Source organism: Coffea eugenioides, chromosome 6 (genome assembly GCF_003713205.1).
Source record: "Coffea eugenioides isolate CCC68of chromosome 6, Ceug_1.0, whole genome shotgun sequence".
Classification (NCBI taxonomy): domain Eukaryota; kingdom Viridiplantae; phylum Streptophyta; class Magnoliopsida; order Gentianales; family Rubiaceae; genus Coffea; species Coffea eugenioides.
This window is the reverse complement of record NC_040040.1, coordinates 8,456,868-8,471,124: the sequence shown is the minus strand read 5'-3', so window position 1 is coordinate 8,471,124 and position 14,257 is coordinate 8,456,868. Positions and strand designations below refer to the sequence as shown.

The 14,257-nt window shown below is 35.9% G+C and overlaps 1 protein-coding gene across 1 annotated transcript; it reads right to left on the bottom strand.

Annotated features, from left to right (window-relative positions):
* Positions 1-7,170: 7,170 nt before the first annotated feature.
* Positions 7,171-9,145, bottom strand: LOC113775795. The gene has a single exon (XM_027320811.1). It carries the CDS (start codon positions 8,542-8,544, stop codon positions 7,330-7,332), a length of 1,215 nt encoding a protein of 404 aa, XP_027176612.1. The 5' UTR covers positions 8,545-9,145; the 3' UTR covers positions 7,171-7,329.
* Between the last annotated feature and the right edge of the window lie 5,112 nt (positions 9,146-14,257).

Genomic DNA, 14,257 nt, shown 5'->3' with positions numbered 1-14,257 from the left:
AATTACTGTAGTATTTTTTGTGATGTGATGTATATGAGATAAAAAGATAATTAGAAAGATAAAAAATTGTATTGAAAATTATAATGGTGATCTCAGCAAATATATTTGACCAAATAATCTGCTGTCCAAACAAACTCCATGGCCTGTCCGATATCTGATCATGATTCAACGAATTTCAACTCCTATTATCAATTTCCAAGGAGAAAAATTAACGGAAGAGATTGGACCTTTCTCGAACGAAACATATTTTTTTTTTTTTTTGGCTTTTTTCCTTCTCAATAGTCAATAGTAAACACGTTCCTACTAGTTCCGAACGAACAATACTGTATAGGATAAAACTAATGAAATTGCTCACTAGAACATAATGTGCTGTTTCGGGGCAAGAAAAACAATTCTAAAACATTCGGCACAATTTCACCGCGATGAATTCTGAAATAAAAGTGCTCCAGAGAAGTACTAGTACTCCCTCCGTCCCACTTTGATAGTCCTGTATTTCTTTTTCATCTGTTCCAAATTGTAGTCTACTTTCCAATTCAAGAATATAGTTATATTTTAATTTTTCTAAAATACCCTTATTCAATGTAAGTAGTTGTTACTATAAACCTACTCCATTTAATGAGAGTTGATTCTTTTTTTACCATCAATTCAAGTTCCCATAAAGTTGTACCACATTTAATGTGAGGGTATTTTAGGAAAATAGTAATCTAAATTTACTTTTCCAATAAAGTTAACTACTTTTTCTTAATCTGTGTGAAAAAAGAAACAGAACTATTAAAGTGAGACGGAGGGAGTATAAATTAAAAACTGCGTCGAAGAACTGAGAATGCACTCAAGATCAATTGGACAGGGGGAATGATGGTCCACAGTGAATATTTATACCAGCATAGTAAATATGGAAAAATGGACCATCAGAAATCACGATGCCCAAAAGGCACGATTTTCTACCAGCGTAATTGCAATCCAGGTACCCAAGATTGCATAAATAAATGCATGTATATGACCCCTAGGTCCGTAGATAGCCTTGTTCTGAGGATGGACACCTAATCGTCTCATCTGCATACGCTACGAGCCTACATCTACATGGAGGTGGAGTTAGGCAGTTGGGAGTTTGTGTGGCACTGAAAGGCGGGCACGGGAATTTGGGAATCTGGGGCTATGGGACCATAAATTGCGGTAGATAATCATTCTCCCCAAGAACGCATGTTATGCTTCACAGTTTTAGTCCAGAACAGATATTGCTAGTAGTGTCTGTCCGCCCCGTCATTATAGCTGACACTATCACGTATACACATACCCTTTTCTTTTTCTTTTTCTTTTTTTTTTGTAAGAACTATCATTGACCTATCAAAATTTGCAATGAATCATTCCTCTTATCGTAAGAGCATATATATTGTTTACTGTATATAAAATTTATTTTTTTAAAATGTATAAAATATAAATTTTTTTTGAATAATGCATATAAACGTGTCTTATATAGATATAATACGAGTATTTATTGAATATTAGTGCTGTTATACACATCTTTGATGATGAGTGATGAGACTGGGACTTTGGTTTCTATAGACTAGGGTTAACATTTTTTAGTGAGTACACAGTATTGTGATGTACAATTATTCCGAAAAAAAACTCTCTTACAAAAATTTTAAATCATGAATGGTAAATATGGGTAATTACATTTACAGCCTGCAGATTTTTAGATGCATCTTCCATGTGAGAAGTACAAGCAGACAGGGGATCGATCCATTTAACACACCACAAATGACACACTTGACTGTACATGTGATATAAGAGTAATTATATATGTCCAGAATTGACGTGCACTTTTCTTTACATGTATGTATGATTTTTGTCTAGACGAAGATGCGGCAAAAGTCGGCAGACGCTATACAAGTTTGAGTTTTGCGTATGGTACATCGCGTATGTAAATTGAGCCAAGCGGTAAAAACTGGGATTGAAGGTTTGTTTGGATTGCGTTTTATTTGTCAAAATATATTTGATTACATCATCATTATAATTTCCAACGCACTTTTTTATCTTCCCAATTACCTTTTTATCTTATATACATCACATCACAAAAAGTGTTACATTAAAAATATCTCTAATAATTCACAATCCAAACAAATTTCTCTCTCTTTTGAAAAAAAAATTTAATATCACTTATTGTAAAATTTGTAAAAAAAAAAAAAAAAACATTCTAATGTGTGTAAAAACTTTCCTTTTTTCATTGGGTTATTATCACTTTACCCTCTTAAACTATATCATTACTATCAGTTTACCCCCTAACGTTATCTTTTAGTCACTTCACCCCCGTAAGTAATTCAATTTAACATGTTAAGAAATTTTGGGCAAAAATACTCTTTTATTCTATAGCATTACTACATTGTTATTATTACTTTATTTCTTTAAATTATAGTGATATAATTGTTTTAATTCTTAACATTATTTCTAGGCATCTTACTTCATTGTTAATCTAACTAGTAGTCTAGTGTGGTCAAAAATTTTTAAATATATTTACCCTTATATATATAATTCAAAACAAAAAAGTTGGAATGATTATTCTTCTTTTTTTTCACTTTAAGAGATCCAAAAATAAAAAATAAAAAAATTTTCTCAAATTTCTTTTTTCACACTTATTAATACTAGAAAAAGAAAAAGAGATAGGAAAGAAGGAGGCAGAAAATTAGATTTTGCAAAGAAACAATAAAGAAAAGTCTAATATTATTGTATTAATTTAAGATTATTGGGATTAGAATTGAAATCTGATGGTAAATAGTAAAGTGAAATAATTTTAAAATAATAAAAGTATTTAATTCTTTCTTACTTGTATTTTTTTAAAAAAAAAGAATTGAGCTCTCTCTCTATCTCTCTCTCCCTCCCCCTCACCATCTTTTTTTTTTTTAAATATTAATAAGATTGTCAAGAAGAAAGAAATTAATACTTTGACTTTTTTTCTTGATACTGAAGAGGAGAAGAGTCACACTAAATTTTTTATTATTTTTATTATACAAAGAAGAGAGTACTTTCTTCTAAAGTTTTTTAACTTGCTAAATTGGTTTAATGGTGGGATAAATTATCTAAAAAATAATTTTATGGGTAAATTGATAATGAGACCATAGTTTATGGGGGTAAAGTGATAATAACTTTAAGGGCTAAACTTGTCTTTTCATTTTAATTAACAAACTCCGTTAAAATTGACCGTTAGTGTTGGAGGTAAAGTGACTAAAAGATTACATTAAGGAGGTAAAGTAATAATAACTCTTTTTCATTTGTCTTTTCTTTTTCTCTTTCCTTTTGCTTTTCTTGCCTCTTTTTCTCCTCCCTAACTTCCCATTGTCCACTGTGGTTGGCAGGGTGAAAAAGGTGGCGAGAGAAAAGGAAGGAGGGAAGAAAGGGGAAGAGATGAGGAGGGGAGGAAGGGAGGAAAGAGAGAGGAAAGAAAGGGCAAAAAAACAAAGAAAAAGTCGGCACTGGCGTCAGTGGAGGCGTCTATTAGTGGCGGAGGTGGTGGTGAGTTGAGATTGAAGGGAGGAGTAAAAAGAAAGGAAAGAAGGAAATTTTTTTGTGTTTTTCCTTTTAGCATTTTGATGTGCATATTTTGAAAATTTGTCTAAGTTTATTGTAATAAAAGTTGTTAAAATACTTATTGAAGAAAATTTTGACCAAAAAAAAAACTCACTTTTCAAAGAGAGCCCTAATTATTAGGCAATTAGCCACAACAACGATTGCCGGAGTAAGGATGCTACCCACAAAAAGAAAAAGAAAAAGAAAAGGCTGGAGAAAGGAACACACGGAGGAAGGTAGCCATCACGGGTAAAGCTGGGGCAGCACTATTGCCGTTGAGGAACGTACACGAGGCAAATTTTCCAGACGACTTCTCAAAAGGAAGATCTCCATTTTGCAAGGGGATAAACTTAAAATTTCGAGTTAGATAGCTCCAAAAAAGGCCTCATTGTTGATTAAATCTTGATTAGCTACTATAGCCTCTAAACGTCTGCATCTTTTGTTTAAAATATTTTCCTTCCTTTTTTGGTTGTCATAGACTCATGATGGCCTCATAGCCACTGAATTGGGAGATAAGTTGATTCCTTTTCTCAGTTTCTTAATGCTCAATTATGTCTCTTAGTCTCTTACCTTAAAGATTAGGGTTAATTACATTTACCTCCCCTGAGGTTTGACCAAATAACGAATCGATCCCTGAGATTTGATCAAATAACAAAAAGGTCCCTCAACCGTTAGTCTTTGCCGTTGACTGTTAGGGTTAATTACATTTACCCCCTTGAGATTTGACCAAATAACGAATCGATCCCTAAAATTTGACCAAATAACAGATTCCTCCCCCACACTAACTTCTGTCACTTATATGTAACGGAAATAGCCAAAAATCTAAATAACCCTTATTGATTTCCATCAAATTTTTAAGGATTAATTACATCTATCTCCCTTGTGGTTTGACCAAACTACTTTTAAATCCCTGTGGTGTGGTAATATTACATGTACCTCCTTTTTAAGTAATCTCGTCAAAGACACTTAAATAGAAGTAGTAAAATATCATATTTACCCTCTTTGTAAAACTTGTAGTTAGAGAAAACTTACCGTTAAAAAATCGAAGGTGGTTTCAATAATAACGAATTAAACTAAGAGTTTATTACTTAAATAAAACAGTTTTTAACCAGTATAAAAGAAAAAAAACCAAGCATGTAATAATCAAACTTGATAAAATATGCGCATAAAGGAACAAAAGAAAGAAAATGAAGAAAGAAGGAAAGCTTAGAAAACAAAAAAGAAATTAAAATGTGAAAAGCAAAGAAAGGAATGGAAAAAAAAAGTAGAGTGAAAAAAGGAAACCGACAATTGAGCGATGAAAGAAAATTTATAGAAGCAATGTAAAGGTTCACTCAATCCACCACAAAAATGAGACAGACATGATTTTAAAAAATGAGACCATTACCTGATTCTCAAATATCCTTTGACTACTTAATCGGCCATGACAAAGTGTTTTGTGTAGAAAAGCCTTCTGCTAGTTTGGTTTTACAATGGGTTACTAATAAATAGAGTAAAATGCCAATAGAAAGCTGGTACTTCATTTATATAATATAGGAAAAGTATAAGGAGCTGGTACATTATGGAAAGAAAAAATGCGTACTACATTTTCAACCCTCTTATTCGCTAGAAATTTTAATATTACTTTATCTTTTAAATAAATTATTTTTTGAAAAAATAGGTACTTTGTTCATATAATTGGGAAAAGTCGTAAAGCACTGGTATTTTATGGGATAATGGGTATTACCCCATGTAATCCAAAATTTGTCACACTATTTCACCAAATTATAAAATATGTGTATGGCAAATTTTGCATTACAAGGTCTATCAAAATTTACTCTGATTTTATATGTTAAATAAATTAATAATTTGTTGGATTCAAAATTTTATTTGTTAACCAAAATTTTTTTCTGAAAACACAAAAATCGATAGGTCAAAAATTTGATGGAAATCAATAAGGGTTATTCAAACTTTTGGCTATTTCCGTTACATATAAGTGACAGAAGTTAGTGTGGGGGAGGAATCTGTTATTTGGTCAAATTTTAGGGATCGATTCATTATTTGGTCAAATCTCAGGGGGGTAAATGTAATTAACCCTAACAGTCAACGGCAAAGACTAACGGTTGAGGGACCTTTTTGTTATTTGGTCAAATCTCAGGGATCGATTCGTTATTTGGTCAAACCTCAGGGGAGGTAAATGTAATTAACCCTAAAGATTAACTAGTCTCTCATTTAAGGTTGTAAACAAATCTAGTTCGATCACGGACAACTCGAGTTCAGTCAACATTGAACTCGAGTCGAATTCGAACTGATGAAGTCGAATTCGAGTTTAAAAATACTAACTCGTTAACTCGCAAGTCGGCTCAAATTCGATTTATATATATATAATATTTTATTATTTATTTAAAAAATTCAAAAATACTAACTCATTAGCTCGCAAGTCGGCTCAAATTCGATTGCGCGCGCACGCACTCACACATATATATATATAATATTTTATTATTTATTAAAAAAATTCAAAAATATTAACTCGTTATCTAGGAAGTCAACTCAAATTCGATTACTTATATATATATATATTATATAATAATATATATAATATTTTATTATTTATTTAAAAAATTTTATTTTATTTATTAAAAATAAATAAAATAATAATTTTTTATTTTTTTTGAACTTGAGGTTGAACTTGACAATTTGAACTCATCGAACTTAATCACGAGTTCGAGATTCTTAAAATTATGTTAAATCTCGACTCGATTAAGTTAAAATTTGACTTGATTCAACTCGTTTGCACCCTTACTTTCGCTGCACCAAAAGTTTACTTAGAGAGCTGCAGCACGGTACTCTTCCTTTTTTTTTTTTTTTTTTTTGTTATGCTTTCTTTCTTTCTTTCTTAATGAAGATTTGCTTTACCCAAGGAAAATTTTTAAAAAAAAAAATCAATATGACAGAGGTCAAACTGTGGCAGCTTTGGGAATTCCACTGTTCAACAAGGAGGCATCTTTCCCGTTCCCCGGCGGGCATAAACATAAACATATCCTCCAACAACAGTCTGCAATCTCGTGCGTTAGTACGCTTACTTTTACTGTCGGTAACTCGACGCACCATGTAGTTCTAATAGTTGTGCCTTCTTTTTTCCTTCTTTTTGGTTTTTGGGGGTTCAGGTAGATGTCAATTTAAGTAACAAGTTTTATCATTTCCTTGAATTTGTTTATTCGGTCAACCATCAAGAACAGTTGCCTTGTAATGTGAATCATATTGCTGGCTTCTTTCTAGCATTCAGTCACCATGAGAAATCTGAAATCCGTTATGGATTGGGCATTCCTGTGCTTGTCTCTTGCTTTTGTCAGCCCAATATGATCTCATGGAATAGCTAGCTCTTTGTGGGCTTCTGTCTCCCATTTTACGCTTTATATTGATCTGATGGTCTATTTTTATTTCCATTCCTCATAAAAGAAGTTCTCATTACTCTCTCCCCAAGAGAATGTGGGAAAATGCTTCAAAGAGAAAAGAGAATTTGGGAAAGAATATGGGACGAGCTCTCATACTATACTAATCAATACATGGATCGTAAAGAACAAATACTTTGCCAAGAAGAAAAATGTGATAATTACATTCCACAGCTGAGCTGGAACAATAGACCAACAGCAACAGCAACAACAACAACAACAAATGGTTGCGATCATCCAATCGATAACTTACGGTCACAGCAAACTTTCAACAAAAAATGAAATAGTTACTACTAACAACCAATCGGGAGCGTACTTGGATCAATTTAGTGCTACTTTACTTCAGTGTGAGGCCAGAAGAAAAGGCAATTCCGGCCATGTTGGCACCCTTCATTTTGCAATCCGGAATTGGAACCCAATTCCAAATCCTGCTCTCTAATTCATAACATAGCCATATAATGTCCCATACGCCCTCCAAGTTGGACATCAAGATGGCTCTTACAACTCCCAGCCTTTGCTCCAAACACCCCATCATAGCCCCATAAGGCTTCCTAATTTTCTCAACCAGTTCATTCGGAACCGTTGATATCAGTTCCCAATGCCCCCCACTTGAGCTCAGCCCCCACAGCTCTAACCCATTCAACATCCTCATCGCCCTCCTATTCCCATCTTCAACGCCGTTGGATCTCACGATCATCGCCTTCCCATCGCCGTACACGTATAGCCGATCAATCGCATTTCCCCAGCTAAATCCAACAGCTAGCTGTCCCCCTTCATTTCCTCCCCATCCCACAAATCTTGGCCGTACAACCGCGGCCGCGTCACGTTCATCTTGGTCGGTTGTCCCTTTGCCTTTTGCAATGATGACACTTCCACTGGTTCCATTGTATGCGCTCAGATAAATGGTACCGTAATCTCTTCCTGTTTCGGCACTGACAACATTTTCTCCTGCTTCAGTGGAGCTCCACTCATTGCTTCTGGAATCATACTCGAATAGAGTTGGTTGATTTTCCCGCATTTCTGCGAATAAAAATCGAAAATGATCTGAACCTGGGGGGCCAGATAGTAATTTGATGCCCGATCGTCGCCAGGATGACGTGCCCCGTGGACCTAATGGACTTGGGGGGATTTTCTTAACCGTTTTGGACATGGGGTTAACTGAAATAACTTCCAGGCGGTTATTCAAGGCAAACAGAAAAATATTACCCGATGCCGTCAGCAAGTACAGGTCCTCCCCTGGTGGAGCCACGGACTTCAACATATCAGCAATCAGAATCTTGAACCATCGATTGGAACAGTTGGTGTAGCCCTGAAGCATGGAATCCCGATGCCATCTTTTCTTGTATATAAATAGCCAGGTGACGGAGCTGGAATGGAGATTATAGTCTCGGACAAAGTCTTGGTCCGAGATCATCGATGAGATGGATTTGTTGACCGATTTTAATCGGACAATATCAGGTAAAGCCAACCGGAGAATTATGTACTGTATGAGTTCCGATGGGAGTAGACAAAAACCGATGGCATTCGTGGTCAAACTCCGATAACCCTCCATAACTAAAAGGAGAGACAATCTGGGCTGCTGGCTTTTGCTTGTGCAGAAGTTCAAGTTCTAGAGGAGTATGCTTTCATTTATATTGTGATAGTCAACTTGGATTTACCGATTTTTTTAAGTAAACATGCTTTTTAACTACATGCATAATGGCTTAGATTTATAGCGAATTAACGTCACCAAGGAAAAGACAAATTGTGCTTACAAGGAACCTGAAGGCTGATGCTGATTTTATGGTCACAGTTTGGACAAAACTGGAAGGCATGCGATTTAAACAAGACAGAAGGGTTTGACAAAATTGATTGGTGGAGATTGATGAGTTGGGCAAAGTAACTAAAATAAGTGAAATCCTAGAGCAGTTGTTGGTATCTTTCTTAATATACAAACAAGGTTGGACGGATCATTCATGGTGGAGGTGTTACGGAGGATGGGAGGCTTCCTTTGATGTTGACGCTCTTCTAGTGACTTTGCTTTAAAGAAGTGGTAATGGAGAACTAATCAGACAGAATTGAACTATGACCTCTGTTACTGTTTACTAATGTATTTGACGCAGGCAAAATACAATCTTCTGGATTAGTTGTTTTTCGGTGTATTTTTGAAAAACCTTACTGTTGTTGCTGTACATATGAAAACTTTTATTGTAAATATTTTTAAGAGTTTTTAAAATATATTTTGGTTTATTTTTATAATTTACAACTTTTTTGGGATATTTTTTTGGGAAAATGGCCAATTTAGTCCCCAAACTTTTTTTTATTGTCAATTTGATACCTACTTAATTTTTTTGGCCAATTTAATCCCTATACTTACTTATCGGTTCCAATTGAGGAACACCGCGGCGGCGCCACCTTGTAATTTCGATCAAGCTTCTAATTGAACACTTCAGTAGGGATATTTCGGGTACTTCACTTTGTAATTTCGATCAAGCTTCCATTGTTGGCATAAACCCTCCTCTCACCGCCGGAATAACTACTTCTCCTCTTCCCAGCAAGTGAGCTGCCATCCCTCGAGTACCTCCCGCAATAATAGGCTATCAGGAAGGAAGCATTTGGTCGCTGTCTAATTAACTTCAAATATACCTGGTTCAGAAAAGCAAGGAGCAAATGCTTGAAGTTAGCTGCAGTGACAGGCGTTCTGGCCTCGTTGGTATGATTTGTGCTTCTGCACTTATATTAGCCAGTTGTTTTGTGAACTTCCATTTTTTTTTCTTTTTCTTTCTGGGTCTTGCATCTTTGTTTAAACTTTCCTGTTGATTTAAATCAATTCATTGTTTGTTTAAAATTGGCATGTCAGCCCGGCAGCCTGCATTTTGTTAAAAAAAAAATTGCAAAGGCTACAATAAAAAAGGGAATTAGCTCCAATATTCCTTGTGAGGAAAAGACATGCCTTTTCTGCTAAACCAATGAGATTTTAAATTTGACTCAACTGGAGAAACAACTTACTACAAAATAGAAATGAAAAGATTGCTTAAAAACAAAAAAAAAAAGGCAGACGATAAAGAAAAAAAAAGGAAAGTACAAAAAAAATTTTTTTGAGATAACCTTCATTGTTTCAAACTGGGAAGTGATCTTTGCAAGAAACGAGCATTCATTTTCCGATTATTTTCAACATTTTCCGTTTTTGCATGTCCTCTCACTTTAGGCTAAAAGTTGCAGGCCCATCCCACCGGCAAAGGCAAAAGGCAGCAGCAGATGGGTCGCGGCAAAAGCACGAGGGAAATTACCGAATATTAATATTTTTCTTTTTGGGTTTTTTCTTTCTGTTGATGGGAGTTCCGATGGGATTTCGCCGGAGATGTCGTTGCTGGAGAGATAGAGGAGCTTGAGGTTGAGGCAGCGGGTGAGAGGGCTGAGGGTGCCGTTAAGGCGGTTGTCGTGGAGGTTGAGGAGGCAGAGCTGGTCAAGGGAAGAGGGGAAGTCAATGGGGCCTCGGAGTTACCATCAGAAATACCCGAAATACCCTTGCTTAAGTGCTTAATTAAAAGCTTGATCGAAATTATAAGGTGGCGCTGCCGCGGTGTTCCTCAATTGGAACTGATAAGTAAGTATAGGGATTAAATTGGTCAAAAAAATTAAATAGGGATCAAATTGACAGTAAAAAAAAGTTTGGGGACTAAATTAGCCATTTTCCCTATTTTTTTTTTAAAATTTTACACAACCCATGCCACCACCCCCGCTCTCCTCTCTCTCCCTCTACTCCTTCCCTCTCTTTCCCCTCCTCCTCCCTCTTTCCTCTCCCTCCTCCTCCCTTCTCTCCCGCCCCCAAATCCCTCTCCTACTCGCACGTGGTGACTGTGACTGCAGCCGCGACCAGAAAGGTTCCGGTCAGAAGCCACAAGTCGTGGCTTCTATCCGCGACATTTCTAGTCTCGACCAGGTAGGTCGTGGTCAGTGGAGGGGAGGGGGGATTGGGGGACAGGGAAAGGGAAGGGAGAAGGGTGAAAGGAGAAGGGAGAGGAGGAAGTAGAAGAAGAGAGGAGGAGGAGGAGGGAGGGTCTTGGGTGTGGAGGTGATGGCAGTGTTAGTGGAGAGTGATGGGTGGTGGTGGATAGTGTATGGTAGAAGAAAGAGAGTTTTTTTTTTTAATATATTTGAGATGTGTTGTATTTTTTGAATTATTTTTAGAATTTATTACTGTATATTTGAAAGACAAAAATAATTTTTTAAAAAACTGTTAAATCCAAACGGAGCTTTTAACTTTTCAACAAAAGGGCGTATTTGGGCTAAATTTAGACCGCCCTGATTTTAATTTGGAGAAAACCCCAAAAAAGTCAGACCACTCTCCTCACAGCACGATTGAAACTTTGATATCGAGCTCTCATGTATCATTGTGCTGTTTGACGAATAATCGAGTGATGAAAATTTGCAACCTTGAGGGCCAATGACATTACCTTGATCAATTGTTTGAAGGCCTGTTGAGGAGCAAGGGACCTACTCTACCAAAAAAAGAAGAGCAAACTTTAGGGCCAATCAGACTATTTTGCTCAATTGATTGAAGGCTTGTTGAACAACAAGGGACCTGTTCTACCAGAAAAAAGAAGAGCAGGGGACCTACACATACAGTAAAATGCCTGCACGGGCTCATCAACGAAAATAAAGTAGGGTTTCGATGGTCCTCGTGGCTGGAATAGCTTATGAATGCTTTTGGAAAATACAGATTGTGCTTCACGGGCTCCTGATACACTTTATGTAATGCTAAGAAAATATACTTTCAGTACTCATATCTGCAATGCTTATGTTGAAATTCCCATTTGGAGTGAAGATTAGTCGCGAAAAAAGAAATGCAAAAATCTGTTTTGAGATGTGAGTTAAAATAATAACTAAACCAAAGAGAAAGACAGTAGCGTGTTTAGAGAGTCTCCATAGAATCATTTTTCAGAAACAAGTTATCAGTGAGAATTATTTCTTCTTCAAATTCTGCTGAGGCAGGAATGCAAATTTTGATTTGATGCCTGGTGACATTAAGGGTCTGTTTGGTTGGAAGTAAAATGTTTTCCTTAGGAAAATATTTTCCGTGGAAGTAATTTTCCATGAAAATCATTTCCCTTTCATCATTTTCAGGTGTTTGGTTAGCTTATTGAAAATAATTTTTTACTTCATTTTTCTGGTGTTTGTTTAACTTTTGAAATATTTTCACTTTTATCTCTATCTTTACTTTCTACACATTATAACTATATACTTCTTCCCATGCAAAATGAGAAAATTTATCTCATTGTTTAACTTTAAAAAATCTTGGAGAAATGTATATATGAATAAAAAATATCTCCTTAAGCAATAAACAAATTGCTGGCCATTTAGTGTCAAATATCAATCACATGCAATGCTTATTGTGACATATATCTTGCACTCTCACTACTGAAAGTTTCTTTAGAAAAGAATGTCCCTATTATACATAATTAATTACTAGCATAGAATGAGCAGGATGAGATTTTTCTTTTATTTTGAATATACTAGGGGGAGGGTTGGGTTGGGTTGGGTAGTACGGGGGAGGGAGTGTAAGGAAGAGGTTTTGGATTCGAGTCCTCCTGTTTACACTAAAAAAAAAAAAAGAACATACTACAAGATATTTTCAGTAAGTTTGGAACATACTACAGGCGGGATGCATGCATTTCGGAAAACAACTTCAGTAAGTTTGAAAGGGAAGTTGTTTTCCATAAGATGAGTGAAAATATTTTACATAGGAAAATGTTTTCAATAACTTTTGTGCAACCAAACACGGGAAATTAGGAAAATATTTTCCTGGAAAACATTTTCACCCGAAACAAACGGATCCTAAGTGCAGAGCAGTTTCCACAATTTTGTCGTCCTTTAGCTGGACGTTGCCGTTAAAAATCTTTCTCTACAGAAAACGCAAGTCACCACCCTAAATAAATATTCAGAAGTTGGAATATTCGCGTCTAAACATAAGCTTGCCGGCACCTATCTATATCAACAGAATAGAGGGTATTTTAGACTTCGAAGCACACAATCATACCCTCCCTGGAAGAACAATAAAGTTATGACTCGCCAGTTCTCATAGCAACAGTCATCCATGCAGTTGAATCACTGCGCAGCAGATTCCAGCATGGCAAAAGCTTAAACTCACGATATCTGAAATTCCGGGGGACATTATGCCACGGGACAAGAAGATTTATGCCGTAAGGCATGATTATCGACACGGCTATAAACATATCACACACTGGAATAACCTAAAAACCAAAACCATTTTTGGAACTGCGACCAAGGATAGGAAGAAAGTGAGAGATGCAGAAAGAGCGAGAAGCAGGGAAAGCAAAGAGTCTGTACTTTTCTCTGAAGAGTAAGATAAACACGGAAGAAAGTGATTGTCCGTCCATTCATTCCCTACATTTTTTTCCAAGCAAAGAACCGAAAAACTTCAAAATCCTTCTCTATTGGTAAGTCATAGATTTTGGTACCAAGTTGCTATAACCAGGTTGTCTATTTCAAGACAAGGATGCAAATGACTACAGTAAAAATGTTCGAGACCATCAACTGTTATTAAAAGATCGAAAGCACGTTGAAAGGTGCATAGTTGATACAGTTACTGATTGAGCAGAACAGGAGAACAGAAGTGGCCAGTATCTGAAGGTATTTGATGCTTCAGAAAAGAGGCCAATCTTAATGGTCTAGAGGGGGGGAAAAAGGAGAAATGTGAATTTCAAGGTCTTGAACATAATGTACCAAGAGATCATGAGCTAAAAGGTTGTATCGCAACATATGATATGATAGTATTCCAGATGTTTTATTCCAAATCAAGTTTACAGATAGCCAAACAGTGTATATCAAGATAAGCAAAGCACATAGCACCACTATGAGTGGAACAAAGATAGTATATCCAATCATTGAATATCAAAAATAGACCCTAAAATCAAAACCTGCTTACCTTCTCTGTGAAGAGCCACAAAAGAGACTTCATAAAGTAATGTGTAAGAGATAAACCGCATGTACGGTAATTACAAGGTTACAGCTACCAAGGCCTGCTTACAGCAATTGAACAGGGTAATGTTGAAACAGAAAAACATGTACTAGAAGATTAGCCTAATAGAAGTTTTTCGGCACAACAAATGCGCTTCCTTAAAGCAAAGTCTGAGAAAAGGAAACACAATGGCCGAATTCGGCAATATGAGCTTTCCAATATCGAATATATACTCCGGTCACCAGATGAACCACAACAAAATACATGATAGTTCAAAATTGCAATATTCACCAGAAAATCAAGA

Bases quoted from the DNA above. Each gene is read 5' to 3' on its own strand.
- LOC113775795 (XM_027320811.1), bottom strand. From the start codon at position 8,544: ATGGAGGGTTATCGGAGTTTGACCACGAATGCCATCGGTTTTTGTCTA.